The sequence below is a fragment of the Marmota flaviventris genome, chromosome 1 (assembly GCF_047511675.1).
Source record: "Marmota flaviventris isolate mMarFla1 chromosome 1, mMarFla1.hap1, whole genome shotgun sequence".
NCBI lineage: Eukaryota > Metazoa > Chordata > Mammalia > Rodentia > Sciuridae > Marmota > Marmota flaviventris.
The window spans coordinates 30,069,025-30,094,078 of NC_092498.1; the positions used below are offsets into that span (position 1 = coordinate 30,069,025).

At 35.6% G+C, this 25,054-nt stretch overlaps 2 protein-coding genes across 6 annotated transcripts in view; one reads left to right on the forward strand and one right to left on the reverse strand.

The window, feature by feature from the left end:
* Positions 1–13,677, reverse strand: part of Krit1 (KRIT1 ankyrin repeat containing) — a 36,454-nt gene extending 22,777 nt beyond the window's left edge. The window contains exons 1-8 of one of the 2 annotated variants that reach the window (XM_027919891.2): positions 13,175–13,677; positions 11,512–11,615; positions 10,441–10,600; positions 6,174–6,266; positions 5,487–5,616; positions 4,649–4,892; positions 4,318–4,433; positions 3,953–4,096 (exon numbers count right to left, since the gene is read on the reverse strand). In XM_027919891.2, the coding sequence (XP_027775692.1) occupies positions 3,953–4,096; positions 4,318–4,433; positions 4,649–4,892; positions 5,487–5,616; positions 6,174–6,266; positions 10,441–10,600; positions 11,512–11,613 (989 nt within the window). In that variant the 5' untranslated portion in view covers positions 11,614–11,615; positions 13,175–13,677. Of the gene's footprint in view, positions 1–3,952; positions 4,097–4,317; positions 4,434–4,648; positions 4,893–5,486; positions 5,617–6,173; positions 6,267–10,440; positions 10,601–11,511; positions 11,616–13,035; positions 13,054–13,174 lie in introns of those variants that run through there. The other variant, XM_071612243.1, reaches the window with a different exon arrangement.
* Positions 13,678–13,768: 91 nt separating this feature from the next.
* Ankib1 (ankyrin repeat and IBR domain containing 1) overlaps positions 13,769–25,054 on the forward strand; it is a 127,050-nt gene continuing 115,764 nt past the window's right edge. For all 4 annotated transcript variants that reach the window (XM_071612253.1, XM_027919890.2, XM_071612260.1 and 1 more), the window contains exon 1: positions 13,769–14,267. The gene's annotated coding sequence lies outside the window, so the exon portion shown is untranslated. The remainder of the gene's footprint in view (positions 14,268–25,054) is intronic.

Sequence of the window (25,054 nt, forward strand, 5' to 3'; positions counted from 1 at the left end):
GGCTTTGAAAGGAAGGAAAGAAACAGGACAGTAGCTAGAATAGGTAGCAAGTTCAAATTAAGGTTCTTTATATGTAGGGACAGAGAATCATGCATGAAGGCAAGAGCAAAGAAAGTTTGAAAAAGAAAATGGTGTCAGGAGCAGTGGCACATGCCTGTAATCCCAGTGGCTTGGGAGGCTGAGGCAGGAGAATCAAGAGTTCAAAGCTAGCCTCAGCAATTTAGCAAGGTGCTAAGCAACTTAGTGAGACCCTGTCTCTAAACAAAGTACAAAATAGGACTGGGGATGTGGCTCAGTGGTTGAGTGCCTCTGAGTTCAATCTCTGGTACAAAAAAAAAGAAAGGAAATGGTGATTTGAATGGGGAACAGAATGGAATTTTGCATGCATTATCTTATACAGAAGATGAGAAGATGTATGGAGACAAAAACTTATCATTGGGGTAAAGAACTACTTTTCTGTTTTCACCTTTCTTTGAAAATAGGGGGTAAAAGAGTATAGGGAGTTATGAAAGTTAAGAATGAAAATAGTGAGCATTTACATATTTAGGAGTAGAAAGCTTTAGAATAGTTTGTAGGGGAAGACCCAAAGCATGACAGAATGAATGAAGCAAAGCTAAGCTACAGTGAAGACCTCAATGAAATCAGATGGATTAATTCATAGTGAGCCATATCATCTCAGTTCTAAAAATACTTTCTGACAATGAACTAATGCCTAAAAGTACTATCAGAGAAAGAAGACAGTGATTTGATCCAAAACAGAGAGTCTGGCATAGAAAGGGCAAAGAGGTGACAAAATATGGGCTATGAGACATTTACAAGTGGTGACACATTGACAATATGGAGTAAAAGTCAATTTAAATAATTTGAGAAAATGGTAACTCAATATGTATTTAGGTGCCTGATCACTGATTAAGGAATTTTAACAGCTTTGAGCAATCCTAGGGGTGATATAATTAAATGATCCTCAAAAAGAGATCCAGAAATTCATAAGGACTGCTAAAAAATTTTCAGGGTCTTCTAGGTCAATATTTTCATAATAATAATACAAGATAGTATTTGCCCTTTTCATTCTCATTTTCTTCTTAGTATAAAGTTTTCTAGAAGCTATGTGACATGTTTTGCAACACACTAAAGGCAGAAGCAGATGTAAGAGTCTATTAAATAAAGACAGTAAAGAGATTTGTAAGACTGTAAAACAATGCCACTCTTCTCATTAATTTTTTTATTCTGGAAAATATGGCACTTTTATAAACTTGTATTATGCTAATACATATGTTTATTATTTTAAAATGCATTAATAAATATTTAGGCTATTTTTCTGTTTTCATTTTTAATGTAGTAAATAACATTAATTCCACATAAACAAAAAAGAACTCTTTGTTGATCCTATAAGTTTTAAAAGGAAAAATAGGTCCTGAGACCAAAAAGTTTGAAAAGTACTTATCTAATCAAAACCATCACTGTATTTACTTACTTATTTTTGGTACCCGAGTTGAACCTAGGGGTGCTTAAACACTGAGCCACATCCCCCAGTCCGATTTCCTAGTTTTTATTTTGAGACAGGTTCTTGCTAAGTTGTTGAGGCTGGCTTGGAACTTAAAATCCTTGATCTTCTGCCTCCCAAGTCGCTGAGATTATAGGAGTATGTCAGCATGCCTGGCTTCATTTTATTTTATTCTTTTTCTTTTTTTTTTTTGGTACCAGGGATTGAACCTAGGGGTTCTTAACCACTGAGCCATATCCCCAGCCCTTTTTATTTTGAGACAGGGTCTCACTAAGTTGCTTAGGGCCTCACTAAGTTGCTGAGGCTGGCCAGGAACTTGTGATCCTCCTACCTCAGAACTCCTGAGCTGCTAGGATTAAAAGACTGTGCCACCACACTTGGCAAATACCCTCATTTTAAAGATGAGAAAACAGATCAAGAGGAGTAAAACATTGTTTTACCTTATAAAGACTGGACAAGCCCCAGAATTTAGGCTGTGATAGTTCAGTGTCCCCTTCTAGATCATTGTACTGAATAAGAGTATATTCCAAAATAAATTAATTTAAATTCTTAACTAAATAAACCATTCTTTATTCAAATTCACACCAAGAAAATGATGCATCTGATTAAAAGTATTGAAAGGTGACCCATACTATGTCTGGTGATCAGTATTTCTAGGAAAATTAATTTTATCAAATTTTCCTTGGTGTACTCTATTAACAAGAAGCTGAAATTAAAATACTATAGCTTAATAAGTTTTAGAATGAGACACCAACATCTTTACATTTTAACATTTTCTTTCTTTTTTGGGGGGGGGGTGCTGCAGATTGAACCCAGGGTCTCACGCATACATGCATGCTAATAAGCATATACTCTGCTACTGAGCTATCACCTCAACTACAACAATATTTAATAAAAGCCAACTTTATTAAGTGCTTATTATGTGTCCTCAAAGAACCCTATCTTCATTTTTCTTTTTTGATATAGTGCTAAGGACTGAACCTCAGTATGCTAGGCAAGTGCTCTACCACTGAGTTACACCTCAGCCCTGTATTTTCTTTTTTAATCTTAGGAAAAGTATCATTTTGAAGTCCATCTTACACATAAGGAAACAAACCCTTAAAGTAGTTAAGTAACTTGGCAATGGTCATACTTTTAGGAATAACAGATGCGACTGAAACTTAAATACCTTCCAAAATATGTTAAATGCTAGACTAGTGCTTTTATGTAACATGCAGTAGAAAACACTACCATTTTTTTATTAGAGAAGAAAAAAATATCTCCTGCCATAAACCACAATTCACTGCCTTGGCCTTTCCCAATCCCACAGTATAGCTGTTTGGGGTTTGATCTATAAGTTATACCCTTTTTGTTTATCTACAAGTAAAGCATGTAAATTTCTTTTAGTATTATTTACATCATCAGTATTTATCAGTAATCTGAGACAACAACTAGTAGATAACCTAAGCATGATTTAGGGTAACCCTAAATATAAATATAAAAATTTCCCAAACTGAAAACATAAGAGCAAGTTTACCAAATAAAAGAGCTTATTTTTAAGAAAACAGAAAAAAAAATACTTTAAAAGCAACTAAATTTAGATACTTGATCACAAATATTAGAATTAGAGAAATCAAAAGAATTCTGAATTGGAATGAACTCCAGAAATGGTCTAGTTATTGTATTTTACATACAGATAAATGAACTAAGATGCATATATGTGAAGTTCCTTGCTTAACATTGCACAGCTAAGATATTGTGGACAATTAACGGTTAGTAAGTAATATGGTACCATACTTTAAACAACAGGTCAAAAATAACTTTCTCATAGAAAAAAATTGTAATATAATCATGTTCTTTTGAGAAAATGGGCATTCTGTTAACTACAGCCACCAATATTGAAAACTCAGCCCAGCTAAGGGGAAATAGTATATTATGTGAAAAGAGTAGGATAGTAAGAGCTACATCAGGCAAGTAGTGTTAAGAGCTAACTCCGATTCTTTTCAAACCCCCACATCTAATAAAACGGAAGGTTCTGATTCTAATGAAGGTTTCTGATAACCACCATTTCCCAAAGAATGAAGAGGATAATTTCCTATGTTATTAACACATTCAAACTTTATAATAAGGATAAAATAATACAACATAAACCCAATATAAAACAAAAGACACTGCAAGGTAAATAAGGGACCTTGGGTTTAGCAGTGACATTTACTAGTTATTAACTATCCTACAGTAAGACTTGATGATCCCTATTAACAATGGCAGTACTTTCCCCATGGGTCAGACCTTGCAATTCTGAACAGTAGCACCTACACAGTAATCACAAGATCAAAACAGAAAGCTCAGAAGGCAACTATAGTGGAAAAAAGTGTCTGGAATGATAATAGTCTTTTTGATAAGATATATTAATATTTAATACTAAGAATTTATTCTCCCTAGAAAGAAAAGAATAAGTAATTCACTTACCAGCATGCATAATGAATGGGTGCCCAGTGGTCACTATCTAATTGGTTGACTGAAAATCTCTCATTGAGAAGACGGCTTAGTAATTCTGAATCTCCTTCACAGGCACTTCGATGAAGAGGAAAATCATCTACCCACTGTCGTTCTCTAATTATTAAAAAGAAAGTAAAAAAATGCAAACAGCATTGTTTAAATTGAAATTGTTTCAAAACAAATGTGACACACCTATTAAAGCTACATATAACTGAGCAGCTATAAGTTAACTATTAACTAGGTTGAAAAATTATAGCACGTATTATTTTAAACAATATTTTAATACTGTAATATATTTTTAAGGTTAGCAATATGGAGTAAAACCAAAAAAGTACTTGTCTTCTGTGACACTGCTCATGCTTCTCTGCCATTTTTCCTGTTTGGGAATTTGTATTTTTGAGTAGTCTGGAGCTCCTAGACCAAAGTATGGATTTATTACCACTTTATCTACCTAGAAAGTAGAAAACAAAACAAAAAGAAAAACTTCTTAAGAGCTTTTAATAATTGACCTTTATGTATATAAATACAGCATGGATGTCATCTTAATGTTTGTTTACAATTTACTATACACACACACACACACACACACACACACACACACCTCAGAAAAAAATTACACTTGACATGAAATGACTTTTGAAACCAAAGCCAAAATTCAACTCTTACCCGATTTGTATATTGAAGATCTGATCCAAACAAAGGGTTATAAATACAGGTATCTGCTTTCTCTAGGGCTAACATTTTACTCTTTATTTCTAATGCACTATAGCCCATATGTAGTGAGTTTTCTGCCTTGCCTGATTCAGTAGCATATGCAGGGTTTATGACATTAGTTTTTATTCGCTCAAGTGGAGAAGGTCGGAATAAAGCTGGAATAAAGTGAGACTGTGCATGACGTTCATCTAACCACCTAGCAAAATAGAAAAAAAGAGGTAGTAAAAACACTTGTTCAAAAATGAAGATGAAAAGGCAGACTATTAATTCTGATATGTGATACTTTCTAATATTACACTTGGATTTTTATAATCTTCATTAGTGTTGGCCAAGTACCTCATTTGTTAATAAAACTTTTGTTAATAGACACAAGTAAACAATTTTTAAAAATGTATATGCTATAGTAATGATAAAAACTCCTTTCAAAAAATGAAGTACCTTCAAAATTTACACCACTGAGATGTAGGTGATAAGAGTCCTACTGTTAGAGAAAGACAAAGGGAGAGATTAAATGACTTATTAATAAGAATATCTAAACACTAAATCCACTTTTGTAACAGAAGAATCTTAATTCCAAGGTCAGGGCAGTGTTCGTTACTTTTTAATAAAATTAACATGCTCTAAACAGATAAGCCAATCTTGCCTTGGGTGGTTTTCATTTTTATTTTATAATTGAAAAACTTACCATTTCTTAATACATATATTATTTTAAAAGTGTCTACATTGGACTCATTTCAAGTATAAACATGTATTTGATTATTCAAAAAATATATTTAATGGTACATCTTACTTATCCAAGGCTATTAACATTCTTGCTGTAAGTGTTGCAAAGTGAGTACTGGATTCACTACAGACTCTCATAATATCCTGTAAGCAGTAAAATATTGGGCATCCTGGAGTATATGTATATTTAGTATTATCTGAAAAAAAAAAAGAAGAATGGTGCCATCATAAAAAGGGTTATATCTACATTACGAAGTGAGTCATATTATACATTATATCTATGTAATATAAATATTACAAATACTACAATTGGGCAGTATATCTTAGAACTATTATTGACATTTCTTATCCTCAATAACAAAATAGGCTTTGATCATAATCTGTTTATTTCCCAGAATACTTAAATATCTATTTCTATTCTATCTACGGTATATCATTTGAAAAATTCCTGATTTTAACCTAAGTACTTTTAATCTCAATTATACCTTCCCCCCTCACTTTTCCATCCTATTTAAAAAACTGAAATAAAAGCATCACTGGTTAGCCAATAATGCTTGTATACTAACCAATATACAAAGCCAAGAAGATATACATTAATTTGAAATTGAAACATTTTTGACAAGTCAAAATTTTTTCTATGAACTTAACATGTATTTTATAACAGTATCCCAATAGTAACTATAAATGCAAACTTCTAAGTTCCTCAATAAACTTTCACTTGGCATCTAACGTACATATAAGATAGGGATTGTACCTTTGACAACTGATGGAACAATAAATAATGATGCTTCTCTGCCCATCTTCTCTCCATCCAGAGGAAATTTCTTCATTAGTACCACTCGTTTTCCTAATCATTTTAAGAAAGGCCACAAAGATAAAAATAACAGACTTTTTTTTTGGTGCTGGGGATTGAACCCAGGGCCTTGTACATATGAAGCAAGCACTCTACCAATTGAGCTATATCCCTAGCCCCAAAATAACAGACTTTTATGTCTGACAAATTAACTCACAAAATAGAAAATAAATCTTTAGGAATTATGGATATAGCTCAGTAGTAGAGCACTTGTCTTAGTTTAGGCAAGGCATAATATCTGTGTTTGATCAAGAACATAATATCTGTGTTTGATCCCTTGTACTGCAAATAAAAAAATAAGTTTAAAAAGAAAAGAAAAAAATTTTAAGACAACATAAGAGGAACTGAAATATGCTTAAAAATCGGTTTTATTACATATACTAATAAAAATAATAATTCTGATTATACAGGATCATCCTGTAGTAAGCTAGTACATTTAAGGTCATAGTTTCACTTACTAGAAGAGAAGTTTCCTATGCATAGCAAGGAAAACTGTTCTGCTAAGGACTGAGAAAGCAGGTCCAACAGCAAGGCATCCTGTAAGGTCAACAAACATACTTCCTCACTCAGCTCTGATAAAGGTGGTAATTTTATTACAGTCTGGGTTCACTGAGGAAGAGTAGTATATGAAAGTTACAAAATCTTAAATGGTAGCTCTTTGTTATTTAAACACTCATCTTCCATCCTCAATATTAACTTTTATTAGAATCTGATTGGGCTACAAACTAATGTTCTGAGTCGTAATCACAATTCTTGAGTCTGTTTACCTTAATTTGGCATTAAGTGGGCCATCACTAAAAAACTACTAATCTTATACTCTAAAACCCCTCACTGTCTAGGTTCCTTTGCTATGATATTTATCAAATTTATCAATTTCTGATCTTCTCCCCTCAAGAAATACAACAGCTAGCAATGGGATGCCTCTGTGGATAAGGAGTTAAACAGATAAATAATTTCATGTATTCATAAAATATCAGTTAGTATTTCTAGTTTTTTTAATATTTATTTTTAAGTGTAGTTGGACACAATACCTTTAATTAATTAATTTATTTATTTTTTATGTGATGCTGAGGATTGAACCCAAGGCCTTGCACATGCTAGGCAAGCATTCTACTGCTGAGCTACAACCCCAGCCCCATTATTTCTAGTTCTTAAGGCCCTTTCTATTATAGTCCCAAAAATTATTTTACAAAATGGACACTTGTTCAAAGTATAAATGTTAGATATAGAATAACATTCTAATAAATGTCGAGGCACTATTTCTTTTGTCTTTTTAAAAATATTTTTTTAGTTGTAGAAGAACATAATATCTTTATTTATTTATTTTTATGTGGTGCTGAGGATTGAACCCAGTGCCTCACACGTGTAGAGGCAAGTGATCTACCACTGAGCTATAGCCCCAGCCCCTCTTTTGTCTGTCTTGAGGTCTCCTATTTACTTGATCCTTCCTGCTTTGCTGCTTTCCCAGATCTGGTTCAGATTTACTGTTGAACTGCCTATTTTATAAGTCATATCTGTAACTATGAGATCTGTTGTGGAAGGAAAAAAAGGCACTGACTTCAAAATGAGATGTGAGGGTTTAGTTCTAATTCCTCAATTAATAGCAACATGCTCTTTACAGGTGACAACCTATATCTGCATTTCCAATTACAGTTGTGAAAATGTCCACATACCAACTCACAGGACCAATTAAAGAATTTCAGGAATAAATGTGGTAGCAAAGCATATAGAATACTACACAAAATGCAAAGCATACCTACTGCTACTATAGTTGTTTGTGATTTCCATGTGATACTTACACAATGAATCATTGGGACATAGCACCTGCTTATTAGCATGTGTGAGTTCCTGAGTTTCATCTCCAACACCAAAAACAAATAAAAACCCAAACTTACACAAAACAAAACAAAGACACCCCCCAAACCCTTAGACATTTACAAAAGCTCAATTGAAAAGGAGATTAATAGTAAATTCCACTATTTGTGTTCATTAAAAGCTGCCTGAAAATATATTAGTATATTTTATTGTCTAAATGGGTAAAATTTTGCTAGGCATGCTTCATTTATAATTCTTCCTAAGGGAAACTGCCTAGCACTCTGGGCCAGGGGAATTTTTGTTAATACTGACACCTCTCCCATCCCCGCTTTTGGGTGAATGAACCTAGTAGCAAAGCTTGGCTTATTCACAGCAAATTATTACTTATCTATTTCAGCTCAAATACCTCACAGACTAATCAGATTTCTGTCTCATGGATTCAGTCTCAGGATAAATCTTGATAACTATAACAATTTGGCAATCGTGGAAGATGAAAATTTGACAGAGAAGTCAAAAGACTAAGGTAAAAAAGACTGGCAAATTTGTGATATCCACAGTCTTTCACACACTTTAATCCCAAAAGGATGTTCTTCTTTCCCCTCATCCTGCTTCTTTCCCCCTAGGGTAAAAATGGTTTCTAGATCATTTTATTAAAAAAAAAAAAAATCCAATAATCAGGGGAAAAGGATTCTTTTTGTGAGATTCAGAATATATATCAAAGATCTGCAAAGTTATGGAGGAACTTCTTACAATCTTGAGTTATAACAGAGTCCCAACTCAGAAAAACCCTTAAAAGCTCTTCTGTGGAAGTAACCTATTTGAATCATATAATAAAGTGAATGGTACCTCAGAAAGTCATAACACAGCTGTATAGCTCAGCTAGATTATGTTTAGAAAACAAATATGGAAAAAAACTAACAAATCATAAGACCTGGCTATATGTCTGCAACAAATAATCTTTACTAAAACAGGTGAATCAGACACCTAATTTCTACAGGGGAACAACGATAAAAAACTGAATAAACTTTAAAAACCAAAAGTAGACACAGAGAGGTACTCTTTATCTCACTAACAACTGGTTTCAACTTCTTTTTGATTGAAGCAAGCATTATCTTTTTAATTATGACGCCTGAATCTTGGGCATAGTTTATAGTTTCTGTAATTTCTGACCACTTTTGCTTGTTAAAAGGATATACCCTGAGAAATTGGATCATCAATTTTTAATCACTTTTACTGTCTATACATTATTTAATATTTTAAATGGTGCCTCAATCTTTCAAGGTTAGTGTGTCTACACATTAGTTTCACTCTTAGAAAAGGGACTTATTTCTATGGCCAAATGGAAAGAAAATCCCTGCTATCTGGTAACTTCCAGGATTTCCCATAATCCATGAATGTTAACTTTTACTTAGTTATAGATAGAGGTTTATAATTTCTTTTGTACTGGAGTAGAAACATAAAAATAGTAGTTCAATGATACTTACCTAGAAAACTAAACTTTCAGCAAATGAAATTTGTAATTGATTATAGTTTTTATTTTTAAATTTTTTTTTTTAGTTGTCATTGGACACAATACCTCTATTTTATTTATTTATTTTTATTTGGTGCTGAGGATTGAACCCAGTGCCTCGCATGTGCAAGGCAAAGCATTCTACCGCTGAGCCACAACCCTAGCCCATAGTTTTTTTTTAATTGATTAAAAAAAAAATGACAGCAGAATGCATTACAGTTCTTATTACACATATATACCACAATTTTTCATATATCTGTTTGTATATAAAGAATGTTGACACCCAATTCCTGTCTTCATACATGTACTTTGGATAATGATGTCCATCTCATTCCACCATCCTTGCTAATCTCCTGCCCCTCCCTTTCCTTCCCATCCCTCTTCCCTATCTAGAATTCATCTATTCCTCCCATGCTCCCCCTCCCTACCCACTATGAGTCAGCCTCCTTATATCAGAGAAAACATTCAGCATTTGTTTTTTTGGGGATTGGCTAACTTTACTTAGCATTATCTTCTCCAACACCATCCATTTACCTACAAATGCCATGATTTTATTCTCTTTTATTCCCTGCCCATAGTTTTTAAATCACTACTTCATTTCCTTTCTCTATTGACCAAATCATTAACATTGTGATTTCTTTAAATGCTTTTCAAGTTTTGAGAAAAATTATAGTTGAATTACTTCTTAAGAGGCTTGATATAATTAATAAAAAACTTTCTGTTTTGTAAGTTTTTCAAATGTAAAAAAATCAAACTTTGATTTTTGTATATTTTAAAATATATCTTATTTTTACAAGTATTTAAAGAAAACTGAGTTAAGAAAAATAAAGAAAAGTTTCCTACCTCTGATACCCTGGTTTGCTGGAGAAATTGGCTTGGTGGTTTCTACGACATAATCCAATATGCCTTGTGTAATTTCACTGTTGCCTTGAAGTTTAGTTTCCAACAAAACTTTCTTTCTCTTTTTTTTCTGTCCTTCAATGGGAACTTCATGCAATAGAATCTTAAATAAGAAAAATATCAGTAAGAGAAAGTTTAAAATAAAATGTGCCTTACCTAAAATACTGTAATACGCTAATAGCCGTTCTCAGCTCTAGTAATATGTCTAGTAATAAAGTAGAATAGCTTTAAAATAATAATATCAACACCCATCCCTAATCTCAGACCTATTAAATCAGAATGTCTAGGAACTGGAGTTCTGATACTAACAGACTCAAAAAATTTCCAGGTAATTCATCAGTGTAGCCACAATTGAGAAGGAGTAAGCAAACGCATTGCTGGAGCAACAGTCTACAGAAAACCCCTGCAGTACCTTTTAACAGGTTTCAGAAAACCTGGAAAGAGCAGCTTAAGTAAAATACTAGAGGAATTAGGTTAGATTAAAAGTAATTCATAGTGCTAGGCATCTGTTGTATAGAAAAGATAACAATTTAGTTAGATATATTTTTGCCTGAATTACAAGTTTACCAATGCATGTAATACAATTCAAGACCACAGAGAAGTCACTTGATTGCCTAGAACTTAAGGGAAAAATATACATTAAATAGTTAAAAATAAACTGTGAAAATGAGAACCATGTTTACACAAACATTTTGAGTGAGTTGACTTTTGTAGTTTTTTCATTTTTGAGAACCATTCTACAAACTGTACTAAATCTAAGTATATAAATTGTAAGAAAAGCTCAAAGGAGTAACTTTTACTATATAATAACCTACACACATAAATCAAATAGTTAAATGCTCAAAAGGCATGCAGCAGAAAGACAATGATGGATAGAGATCTAGAATAACCAGCTTATCAATAAGGTTTAAAATATACAATAAATAAATAAAACATATTATAAAGTTTTATATGTTAATGATAGCATAGAATGACATTCAGTGTAGAAAATCAAATGTCATTAAATTTTCTCACTTCATATGACTTAGCTCTGTATTCCCGAGAATTGAGACTGGCAGTATTCTTCGGCCGAATAACAGCAACATAGGCATCTTCTATGTTTTCTGGATTTCCCATTGCTTTACAAAACAAACAAAAATTCCTTAAAGATTAAATGACACAATTGGTGGCAAAGTAAAAAATAGAGTATTATATCCCAACTTGAAAATCTTTTATTTCCAATAATCACTTTGGAAACAATTAAAAAATGTTCACTTATATATCTTCGACTTGATAGTACCTAAAAGGCAAACCAGAGATAACTTTGATTGTATCTTTATCACGGAACTATTCAAAATATTAGCTTATAATTTAAGATTTTCCTATAGTCTTTTAAATTCCTTCTGTTAAAGGTAAAAAATTTCAAAATGAAGATACATATTTTCATAGATCTTAACGACACAGTTAAGAATCTGTCTTTTAGGCATAAAAAAGTCATGAGGTTATAAAATATTTTGCAAATAATGACTTGAAATAATGATTCAGAATAATGCACACTCATTTTCCATAAATTATACAAGTGAATGAGATGTATGGACACCTCCTTAAAGACTGAAAACCCCCTAAAAGACATTGTATTGTGGAGACATTGTATAATATACATGGCACAATTACACAAACAAGTTTTGCTATTAAGTATCTACAAAGAGAAATCAAGTAACTCTTAGTTTTCCAAAATGAATTTAAAGCAAATCAATTCCTGTCTTGGCCAACCTAGGCTAAGAAATCAGTCAAGTGCTTTATTTGTTAATGCTCATCACTTAGGTTTTTTTTTTCTTTTTAATTTTTAATGTTAGCATTCCCAAAAGATTCTTAAAACTGGCTTTCCAGAAATATTCACATTTGACTATTTGAAATATACATTCTTCCTGTGACATGAAATAAGTAAACAAAGGCTTTTTTTTAGGGAAATAATATTCCTATATTAATAATGAAGGTAAAGCCTGAAAAGATAGAAAACACATACAAATGGATAGGAAGAAAACAACTTGAGCTAAAAATAATGAAGATATAACTGGATATGTTATGAAACGTTGAGACTGAGTTTTAATAACGGTTTAAGTGACTATGTACAGGAAACATGTGGCATTTTGTCATATTTCCCACTCTATACCAGAAAATGCTGAGGCAAAAATAACAATATACTAAGTAATGAGGCCTCAGAAATGAAGTGTTGGGGGTGGTATCATTTTAAAATACACAAGGGCATTTTTGGTTGTGACTATGACTGGAGAAGGGGAGGTAGAGAAGAAACATTTGGTGCCCGTGGGCAGAATAATATGTTAGACTGCTTGCAAACAAACTCTAAAGAGACACAGCTCTCTGGGAGAGTGGGAAAGTAATGGAACTGAGATTTTTAGTTAGGCCAGCTAGATAAAAAGACTTCTGGTGAAGCTAAAAGCACGATGGAGAAAAAGCAAAGAAAGAAAACGAAAAGCCTCAAAAACAGAAGAAAGGGAAAGTGAGTTATGATGACAAGCTCCGACTCGGTTTTCCTACCTGACAACAAACACTCTGCCTTTCACTCCCCCACCTCCGCTACCACCCTTCAAGGAAAACTGCAAGCTTCTTTGCGCAGTTTCCACCTCAAAGGTAGCTTTGGCTTCTCTGTAACTATTCGTAGAAAGAAATTCCTTGCCTGGAGAAACTAGATACGGAGGTGATTCGGTCTCCGAGTTCTTTTCTTTCGCTGGAATCTGGATCTCGCTTCTCGTTTCCGCGAAGGAAACCTAGCGGTCTCACCCGTGCTGGCGGCCCAGTCTCTGGGGCCGCTACATTCAACGCCCAGGGAGGGACGCTCAACGTAGGGGCGGGGTCCGTCACCGTGTTTTCATCCCTCCTTCCCTTTTCCCAGGCACAGCAGCCCGGCCCCACTTCCTGTAGCAGCAGGACCCTCGGTCGCCACCAAAAGACGCCCGGCGCGTTCTCTCGCGCTCGCCACCCCACACCCCGAGAGCTCGGGTCTCTGGCGTCGGAGAACCTTTTGCGCACCCGCTTTTTATTGTCCTTCCCTTTCCTCGCGCCTGAGCACCGTTCACCCTTGCACTTTCTCCAGAAATTATGGGCTCCCAGATCTTCAAAGGCCTTATCTTTTCATCCTGCCACTATCCGGGTGAGAAAATCGCTTCCGGGTTCACACCCCTCGCAGCCTCGCGGTTGGTGGCGGAAGAACTTCCGGGTCGGCAGCAGAGGCGCTACCGTTCCTGCCCGCTGCTGGCCCGGGCTACAAGGCTTTCTGGGACTGGTGGCGGGCGGCTCGGAGACCGCGGTGGTGGCGGCGGAAGCGACGGAGCCGGAGGCAGGGGAGGGGAGGAGGGAGGCCGGGGCTACGCGCGCACGCGCGCGCAAGGCTCGAGCATGAGCCGGACTTGACCGTGAGGCGGAGGCAAGAGCCACCGCCCCCTCTTCACCTCCCCCGAGAGAGGCGGCGCGGCGGCCAGAGAGGGATGGGGGGCGCTCGCCCAGTCTGAGCCTCTACACGGTGCCCTCGGCTCACGCTACGCTTTACGCCCGCTTTAGGCCCGCCTCCAGTGAGCACCCTGCACCCTGGCAGCCTCTGTTTAGCGGGTGCACCCAGGCGCGCGAGGAAGGGGCGCCTGTCCGGGTGGGTGGGGCGGGGAGGGTACCTCAGGACACCGGCTCGGCGCGAGAGGCAGGGGCGGCCGCGGCGGAGGCAGAATTGCAGACGTGCGGAGTCCAGCCAACCCTTACCCTGAGCCCAAGAAGTAACCGTAAGTCTCAGCCTCTCCGTATGGGTTTGTTTGAGGCTGTCTCAACCCATTTTGGGATCCGACTTCAGACCTGCCCAGTTCACGCCCTCTCGTGTCTCTTACGAGCGTGAGTCTCCCCTTCTGGAGCACTGTCCGTCTGTCCCCATCACTGAACAGGCAGCATCCTGTGTCTGCCTTGTGGAGCTCTTCCTCCTGACGAATTTGCAAGCCACCTGGTTTCTGTGACGCGTCCCATCCTCCCCATCTAGATGCATCGCCTTGTCCCTCTGTCCTCAAAGGATTTGTGCCCTCTCTTTCTATCAGTACCCCCAGACACAGCCTCCCTAGTCCATCTTTGAAACGTGGAAAACCATGAGTTTTACCAACCTCAGGCTCTGGCTAGTGTCTTGAGGAGCTGATGGATGATAGGGTCTGCAGGGCTCTAATGGGTGGGGATAGGTGTGGATGGCTTCGGTAAATCTTTAGTTTTGCTGCTTTTGCCACCAAAACAAAAGAATGGGGCGCTTTTGTGTACCCTTACTCCTCTCCTTTCCTAACTATGTGTGTGCACTGTTTTCTGTATGTTGCTGTTTGAGTCGAAGGAAATTGGAGCTGGAGTGTTATTAAGCATCTCCTGAGGTGGTTTTGAGAATTAGTCTCTCAAGCTCTATTTACATGGGATGGCTTATTGAACAGTCTTATATTGAAATGAAGACCCATTCCCAAACTGCATTACAACTAAGATCCGAGAAAGAATATGAAAACAAAACCCTGAGGCTCCAAGTAGTATGTTTTGGATAACTTTAGATAATTTTAAGTGTTTTGATTTACATGTAGTTCTTAGTTTGCAAGAGTGAATGTGTATGATGTGAAAAATCCTTGTATTAAAAGCTTTTTCTTTGTTAATGGAGACATACGGTGGTTAAAATATGGTTTTTAAAGATCATGTCAGATTATATTTTATAAGGTATTAATTTCCAAGGAACCGACCTTGACCACTTGCAGATGTTGCACACCTTGGTGCCTACCTTCCTCCCCTTAGTCAAAAAAAGTTAACTATGAATGTCTTTAATGTTTATTTTCAGATTTTTTTACTAGACCTTTTTTCTCATTAAAATTTAATTGCTTTCTTTTTTAAAATTTTTATTGCATTTTTAAAATTATTTTTTCCTTGTAGGTGGACACAGTATCTTTATTTTATTTTTGTGTGGTGCCGAGGATCAAACCCAGTGCCTCACTGGTGCTAGGCGAGTGAGTGATCTACCACTGAGCCACAACCACAGCCCCTTGGTTTGCTTTCTTAAGCTGATACTGCAGAACTTTCCAGAAATTAGATAAAAATATAATTTTAATACTGTCCATGATTAGAGAGTAGGTCTCATATGCCTTCATGAATTTACTACTTTTCAAAGCACCATAGAAATAAAATAATAATTTAAGAATAATATTACTCTGTGCCTTGCAGATTCAATGTTGTTATTCTCTAAATTAGTAGTCCAGTAGCTTTGGTGATGGGTTTCTTGAAACGTTATTTCATTAAGAGAAATAGATGTATTTAATGTTTTTCTCCTCAACCTCTTCTCAGCAGTTGGTTTGGGGCTATTTGACCTGTAACTTACACTTAACAGATTTTAGTTTGAAATAGGCTCAGGAGACGTAGCCTCAGCTATCTCTCTGGAAATGTACATTTACTTGTCATAGAAGCCAAGCACTGTTCAGAGTTGAGTGTATTATTAAGGGTGTGGCTTTTGTGTTCTGTAAAAATGATCAGTTTTTAAATAAGAAAAAAAATGGGTGTCATAGTGAGCTGATGGGCAATAACTTTGTGAAATCTTGAATAAACTAATGTCTATTGATTCTTCTTATCCTTGGGATAGGGTGGGAAAGATAGGACCATATTTTCATATTTCACTTGTTTTTCCCTTCATGTCTCTGAGGATTTTCTGTTTACAATACCAAAGAGCTCTAAAATCATGCAGACTCTCCTATGCAAGGACTACCACAGGTAGCTGCTTAGACATGGGAGATAAGGTTTTTAGCCAACCTTTTGTATTTTTTTAATACTTATTTTTTAGTTGTAGTTGGACACAATATCCTTATTTTATTCATTTACTTTTATGTGGTGCTGAGGATCAAACCCAGGGTCTGGCACATGTGAGGCAAGCGCTCTACCCTGAGCCACAACCCAAGCCCCACCCTTTTGTATTCTTAAGGCACTGCCCACTTTTGAGAGAGTTGATTGTCTTTCCTCTTCACTTTGTAGAGATATATATATATATATATATATATATATATATATATATATATATACATACACTCAGACTTGTGAAAGTGAAACGTGTGTATTTACAACCTACTTGTAGGTAAAAGTTCTGCTGATTTTCATATATATATAAATACAGTAGATGGAAGAATTATGAATTGAGTTCATCTGATTCTTACTGAATGGAGAGTAGAAAAGGTTCCTTGCTGCTTTTGGTAATTTTTCCTTCTTTGGTGATACACACAGCATTCATTTAAGTTAAATTTTAAAATAGTTATTTCAGTTAGACTTTATACATGATACATTTCCAGAAAGAATTTGAGAGTAGGCTCAGTCATTATTAGAGACCAGCTGAAGGGAGTTTCCATGCATCATTCTAAAAATGCTTAGGTATTTTCTTTTTCAAAGTGACTTGCTTAGGGAACAGTGATTTTTGTACTCTTACTTTATTTTTCAGACAACCTCAGACTGCCTTCTTTTTTTTTTTTTTTTTTTGCTTTTCCAGATTAAAAAAAATTTTTTTTTCATGCTCACTTCATTTCAGTAAACCATTATTGAACACCTCTACATGTGCAAGGCTCTGTGTTATGTCAAGATTTCTTTCCTTAGTTGATTTACCAGTGTAGATATATTATGCTGACTTTATCCAACTGTCTTTATAGATTTCTCTAATAGATTTTTAAGACACTTCACCTTTTTACAGGGTTGTTTTGCATCCTTTCTATAAGAATAAACATATGTCTCCCATTGAGTGCTTAATTTTTGCCAGTACTGATAATTTTTATTTATTTTATTTTATTTTTGGAATAGTCCTAAAAATATTTTATCTTCTTTTGAAAGCCATACAGATTTTGGCTTATAGTATTGCTGAATGTTTTTTTACTTGTAATATGCTAGAAATGATTTGACTTACACTCCTTAGGGGGAAGAAGTTTTAATAGATTTGTAACAGTTCTTAATTTTCTGATGTTGCTTCAAATTGACAAATCCTAATTTCGTAAAGTATTATTATCTCTTATGTTCTAAAACAGATAATTACATATCAAAATGTAATTTTCAGTTATTGTTTAAACCTTTGGAAAGACATACTTCTTAAGTTCATTATGTGTAACTATAACATAGATCTTCAGCCATGCATAATTTTTTTTCAAGTTCAACAATGGAACCAAGAGCCTATAAAATGTACTAAAATGTGTTTATTCTCTAGGAAAATCATGTGACATATGTTCAGATTTTAAAATTCAGAGTTTAATTTGGCTAACTATCTAAATGCCTGGGAGAGTTTTGATTTCTGTAAAGACAATGTATTCCTTCAAATTCGAAAATGATTTTACTTATTTGTTATCAGTAGGATATGTGGTTTATCAGCAGTTTGATACAGTTAATTCTACTAATTTTTCCAGACTCTTTTTTTTTTAACATGGTCTTCCACTATCTCCAGAAGTCTCATTGGTATACTAAACGTCTTATTCCAATTTTTTTAACCAAAAACTATTAACAGTTTGCTGTTTTTAGGGGTATAGAGCAGATAATTAATACTTCTCAAGTTCCTAAGAAAGAAAATGCTTGATATTTTTCTATTCTTAGTTTGACGTGTGTGTGTGTATGTGTGTGTGTGTGTGTGTGTGTGTGTAATTTTAACTTGATATAAACAGTCTCGCCTTTTCAGTGGAGCAAAATCCTTGATATTTTTAAGTCACTGTATTTTGCTGTCTGGAATAATATTTGTGGTAGACTTCCTATTCAAGGAATTATGAGTATATCATAAATTTCTTAGTTGCTGACTGAGATTACACTGATGAACAAATCAGGATTCTTTTCCTCATTGAGCTGTAAAATGCCCATTTAAAATTCAGGAAGAAAATGTTCATTTAAAACATTGAGATGCTCTTAGTTTTCCAAGTAGGCATAAAAACATTGTCTTCCTTTTTAATGCATCAAGTATGGTAAAAGAAGGCATGTAAATAAGCATATTAAGCCAAAATTTTCATTCTGTTTCCTGGCTTCAGACAATGACTGATTCATATTTGCTGTACCATCGAATTTTCTATATCATATTTTTATTTCAGATTTTTAAAACATCAGTTTGAAATAATTTCAAATTTTAAATGGTACATAGTATAAAGAACTGCTGCAAAGAATCTCTTCACCCAAATTTCTTCCATTGTTAATATTTTGCTGCATTTCTTCCATTGCCTGCCCTGTCTCCATAATACATGCATATGTGCCTGGATTATCAGTCTTTCCCAAAACCTTTGGAGCATGTTGCAAATGTGTATCTTATCAACCTTAAGCAGGCCAGCGTATACTTCTTAAAAACAAGGCGCTATGTTGTATAACCAAAATACAACTCAACAGAAAGGCATTTTCTATTTAGTTGTCATATCTCTTTAAATTTCTTGAGCCTCAGTTTTCCCTGGTCTTTCATGTCTTTGGCCATTTTATAAAATACAGGGCCTGCATTCTGTAGAATGATCTTTATTCTAGATCTGTGTAATGTTTCCTCATGACCCCAATCAGGTGATGCTTTCCTGGTTAGAAATACCATACAAATTGTGCTGTGCCCTTCTTGATGCATTGCATCTAGAAGCATGCAGTGTCCAAACCATGTCACTAGTAGTGATGTTAACAAGATAATATTTTTTTCCCTTTGTAATTGATAAGTATTTGTAGAGATATTGTCCATCACTGTGCCAGTATCTTAATCAAACCTCTTCTCATTAGCCTTAGTGTTATTGATGATTCCCATACGAATTAACCAGTTTTACGATGATTGCCATTATTTATTTCCATTATTTCTTCTACATGTACAATTGATATTATAAGGCACTTTTCTTTTCTGTTAATTAAATGCATAAAAAGACTCATGAATTTTGACTTTATTCAATGTGTTGTGATTTGTTACCATTATTATTTACTTTGCTATTTAATTTGTCCCCTATTTAGCCAGGGGGAGCCCCCATCAAACTGGCTTCCATGCTTATTTATAATGCTCCTATCTTATTCATTGTGCATTTTCTTAGTACTTTCTGGCAGAACAAGTTGTTCCTGGTTCATCTTGTGCTTTGCTTGTTCTGGTCCTAGAAGCAGCCATTTCTTCAAGGAGCCTTGTTTTTGACTTTTGTTTTTGTAAAGGGTCATATTTAAAGCAAAGATTTGGGGCATAGTGTGCTCATTGCTATTGGGGAGTCGTTGCTATCACGTGTTCTTCATGAATAAAATTAGGATACAAGTGTATGGTTTGTATACATATGTATATATATATATATATATAAATAAGTTGTATATGTACTTGTACTTAATTATTTCTATGCCTATGTGTATATATTATAAAATCATTAGTTTGTTTTTGTAGTTTCAATTCCAGTGTGATACCCAAGATTCTTTCTAACCTTGCCCCTCTTCATGTTTATAAATTCTTTCTGTGGTAGTAAGAAACTTAACTTGGATTTTGCCTAAATATATTTATCATGTGCCCAGTTGTTATTTGCTCAATGTGTATGTGTTAGTTACGTTCTCATCACTGTGACAAGAACAGTTTAGAGGAGGGAAAGTTTATTTTGGCTCACAGTTCCAGAGGTGTAGTCTGTCGTTGGCCAAGTCCATTGCTGTAGGCCCAAGGTGAAGTGGAACATCATGGCAGAAGGGCATGGTGGAGGAGCACTTGTCCATTCACAGCAGCCAGGAATCAGAGAGAGAAATGGGTAGGGCCATAGAGAAGCTGAACCTTTCAAGGTATACCTGCAGTGACCCATCTCCTCCATCCATGTCCCTCCTGCATACATTGCCACTCAGTTGGTCCATTCAAACTTGGATGGACCAATAGGCTACAGCTCTCATAATTTAATCATTTTACTTCTGAATAATCCTGCATTAACGTAGGAGCTTATAGAGAATTTCTCGTATCCAAACCATGACTGTGTTACCATTCTCCTACATCTGCCTCATCATTGTACATCATGGACTGCCAATGGGCCTATACCTTTTTATGAATCTACAACCTCTCCCTAGACCCATAACTCTGTACAACTCCCTATCCCCACATAACCCTAATTGTCCTTATCTGTGCTAATCGTCCTTACAGGGCCTCCCTGCCCTGCATCATCAGCCAGCATGCTAACTTTTTTGCATGCCTCAGTAGTTAATCTTAAAATAAATTTTGAGGAATTACAAGCATACATGGATGTGATAACATATGTACATGATTTTTTCACACACAAATGGTAATGTTAAATATTCTGTACCTCGGGTTCTGTTTTGTTTACTTATCATATCTTGAAAAACTTTCATGTGAATACATAAAGCATTCTTTTTAACAGTTATATAGTTATTTCAGTGTGTGTGAGTATGTACACACACATACATCCAGACAACTTTCTGCCACCTAACTGTGGTGGTGTATGTATGTATGTGTATGTGTATGTATATATGTATATATATGTATACACACACACACACACGATATATATATATATATATATATATATATATATATATATATATATAAAAATAAAATGTCTCCCATCCTAGTATATATTTCTCTTTGCAATGTCCCTTTACTGCTTCTTCCATCCAGAAGTAATCTTTGAGTTCTGGAGCCAAATCCTTAAGAAGCTTCAAAGAGTGCTTTCCTACAACTGCTAGCAAGAAAGCTAGTCTAGCCTATAGAAGGATAAGAGGTCTCTTACAGGAGAACCATGATACCCAGCCAACAACCAGCTGACATTAAAGTGAGTTTTCTTGGATCTACTAGTTCAGCTGACCCTTAGCTGAATGCACCAGCAGAGAAGCCAGAAATGAAATCAACAAAGAAACTTCAAATCAACTTACAGAGTTGTAAGAAATAACATGGTGTTGTTTCAAGACTCTAAATATGGGGTAGTTTGTTCTGTAGCATCTGAAACCTTTTATTTTTAATTTTGAGACAGGGTCTTGCTAAGTTGCTGAGTTTGGCTTTGAACTTTTGCTCCTCTTGCCTCAGCCTCCCAAACTGCTGGGATAACGTGTCTATTACAGCACCCAGCCCTGTAGTTTCATTTTGTTTTTTAGTTCTATGAATTGCTTATTCATATCTTTTCTCATTTTTTCCTTACCAAATTGTGGTGCTCTTTGATATATTTGTTATGGATATAATTCTTATTGCAAACATGTTTTGTCAATCTTTTTTTTGGTCTTAGTTTGTATTATTTACCATGAATTTTTCTTTAGCAAAGCATTTCATATGATCAATTTACAACATCCTTCCTATGACTTCTAATGTTCCTGTGTTAAGAATCTTCTCTCCTATCTATTGTTATACAAACTGTTTGCTGAATTTTTTTCTAACTTTGTATTATCTTTGCTGTTAAATAGGAATCATATGCAACAGTTACAGAAATTTAAAAAATGAGTTATATATATAAACAAATTAGGGCTGGACATGGTGGTACATGCCAGTCATCCCAGTGTCTCTGGAGGCTGAGGCTGGAGGATTGAGAGTTCAAAGCCAGCTCTGCAAAAGCGAAGTGCTAAGCAACTCAGTGAGACCCTGTCTCTAAATAAAATATAAAATAGGGCCGGGGATTTGGCTTAGTGGTTGAGTGCCCCGAGTTAAATCCCTAGTATGCCTCCCCCCCAAAAAAAAATTAGGGTGAACTGTGAACTCAGGGATGGTTGACCACTGAGACCTTTTATTTTTGAGACAGGGTCTTGCTGAGGTTGGCTTTGAACTTTTGATCCTCTTGCCTCAGCCTCCCAAACTGCTCCCACGCACCCCCCCCCCCCAAAAAAAAAAATTAGGGAGAGCTGTGATATGCACTTATAGTTCCAGCTGCTCTGGAGATTGATGCAGGAGAATCATTGAGCCTGGGTGTTTAAGACAGACCTGAGCAACATAAGACCCCTTCTCAAAACACAGAAAAGGGGTTGAGGGGTATAGCGCATTGCTAAAGCACTGGTCTAGACTTGGGTTCATCTTTAGCACCACAAAATCAAATTGGGGGATATTTCCCTCAAGTAATGAGACATTAAAGATCGAGTGTCCAGGACTGTGTGGTGGATCCACAATGCTATCAGGAATTCAGGCTCATTTGTCTTTCTGTTTAGTCATCCAAGCTTGTTACCTTGTGGTCCCAATATGACATTTTAGGCTGAATGGCAGCTTCTTTCTATTTCTTCTTTCATCATCTCTGCTATTGCTTGTTTTAACTTAGGATCATACCAAGTTTGGTGACTGTAATCTCTCAGGAAAGGAGCTTTCCTCCCAGCCCCCAGAATAAAAAGTTCTTGTAAAATATTTTTTTCTGTTCTTTGAAAAATATAATGCTGACTTTACTTTTGTATCATAATAAATGTGACTTCAGAATAGGACCCTAGAAATGTTTTCTTTTACCCTATTGGGCTGCTATACTTAAAAAAATTATTTGTAAGCAGCCAGGAAAATATAATAATAGTCTTAAATTGGAAAGTAATGTTGGGAACACAGGACTTTATTATTGTGTTCAGTAAATAATGTTCATTAAAAGTATTTCATGTGCTAGAAACTGTGATTTGGTTATGCGGTTATAAAACTGAGTATGTGATACTTATCCTCAAGAAGTTTATCTTGTAACTGGGGAAGCAGATAAACAACTGCAGATTTAGTTAGTAAGTTGAAAGTACTATCAAGTTGGATAGAATATTTAACTTAGTTGAGGGTTGGAGAGCTATGATCAGGGAACATGATAGAAAAATGACTTAAACTGAGTCCTGAATAATCTGCAGGAGTTTTGTGTATTGGGGAGGAGTTACGGGTGGGGGAGAACATTCCAAGAGCTTTAGTTCAGTGGTAGGGCTGAGTTACTTAAGAGATGAGCTGTGAATTAACGAATGTTGGTCTTGGCAAGGAGTTTTTCTGTGAGCCTTTGAAAGATTTTAAAATAGAATTGGACAAGATCAGATTTGTCCTTTGATAAAAGTGTGATAGGAAAAATGCAGTTGGGGGTGAGATCTAGAAGTAATGAAAGTTTATCTTTATATGGTTTGAATGTGAATTGTCCCCCAAAGTTTATGTGTGAGACTTTGCAAGAATGTTCAGAGGAGAAATCATTGAGTTATGATGGCATTAACTGAGTGGTAACTGAAGGTAGGTAGGGTGTGGCTGGAGGAGGTGGGTCATTGGGGTATGCATTTGGGATATATATTTGTATCTGGTGAGTGGAGTCTCTCTCTATCTCTGCTTCCTGATCATTAAGTATGCTGCTTCCCTCCACCTACTCTTACTCTTCCACCATGATGTTCAGCCTTACCTTGAGCCCCTAGAAATGGAGCTGAGTATCGACTGAGAGCTCTGAAACAGTGAGCCCCTAAATAAACTTCTCCTTTACAATTGTTCTGGTGAGGTCTTTTAGTCACATCAGGAAAAAAGTTGACTAAAACAAATGAAGAGATAAGCTGTGAATTGGCAAATGTTGGTCTTGGCAAGAAGTTTTTTCTGGGATATTAAAATCTGTTTCAGTATTAGTTAAATAAATATTCATTAAATACCTGCGTAAAAATAATGCAGGTGAATACTGAGATGTTTAAAACATACTTCTGGGTCTGGGGTTGTGGCTCAGTGGTGGAGCGCTCACCTATCATGCATGGGGCACTGGTTCGATCCTCAGCACCACATAAATGTACAATAAAGATATTGTGTCCAATTGAAACTAAAGAATAAATATTAAAAAAACAAAAACATACGCTTCTTATTCTCAAGGAGTTTGTATTTTAAAATAAGCACTAAATGTCAACAATATGAGACAGAATATGATATTTTGGCTTCTATCTCTGTTATAAAATGATGGCAAGTGAAGGCTGGAATTAAGTCAAACTGAAAGGATCTTAAACAAGTATTGTTTCCATGTGTTCTACACTGCCTTCCACAATATTTATTTTCCCCTCACCTATTACCTGTATGTTACTTGTACTTTACCTGGGACCCCTTGGGAAATAAAATTAGAATACAATTAAAATGGTTTCAGCTTGGGACACAAAGAATCAACAAACTGTTCTCTGGCTTTCTCCACTCTTTGGCACTTTTGAAGTTGTATGGAATATAACCAGGAAGATAAATGTTGATCAGAAAACTTGCCACATTACATGAATGAAGGAGTTATTGTGAATAGTCTTGAGATTAGTTTAGGAACAGTATTGTACTGATAGGACAGTGGGGGAAATGACACTGGCATGTCATGGCATGGCATGTCCTTACATAGCTGGATAGCACTCTATCAGTGTTATGGTTCTATTCTTCCATATTTAATATACAGAGCAAAGAATGAGAAGGGCATGCATTATTGACAATAAATAAAGCATCTGTGGTTTCAAAATATTTTTCTATTTCTAGAAAGTGATTTTTCTACTTTTGTGAAGGGGTGTGTTTGCTGTGTGACCAGTGTGGCCACGTTTTACCTATATTTGAAATGTAACTTGACATCAGCAGATTTACTTTAAAAGTTGTAAATTCTGATTAGAAAGTCATTACTTTTTCTATAAAATAGCACTAAGAAGAGACAATAAAGGTTTAACTTATAACTTGATTTCATAA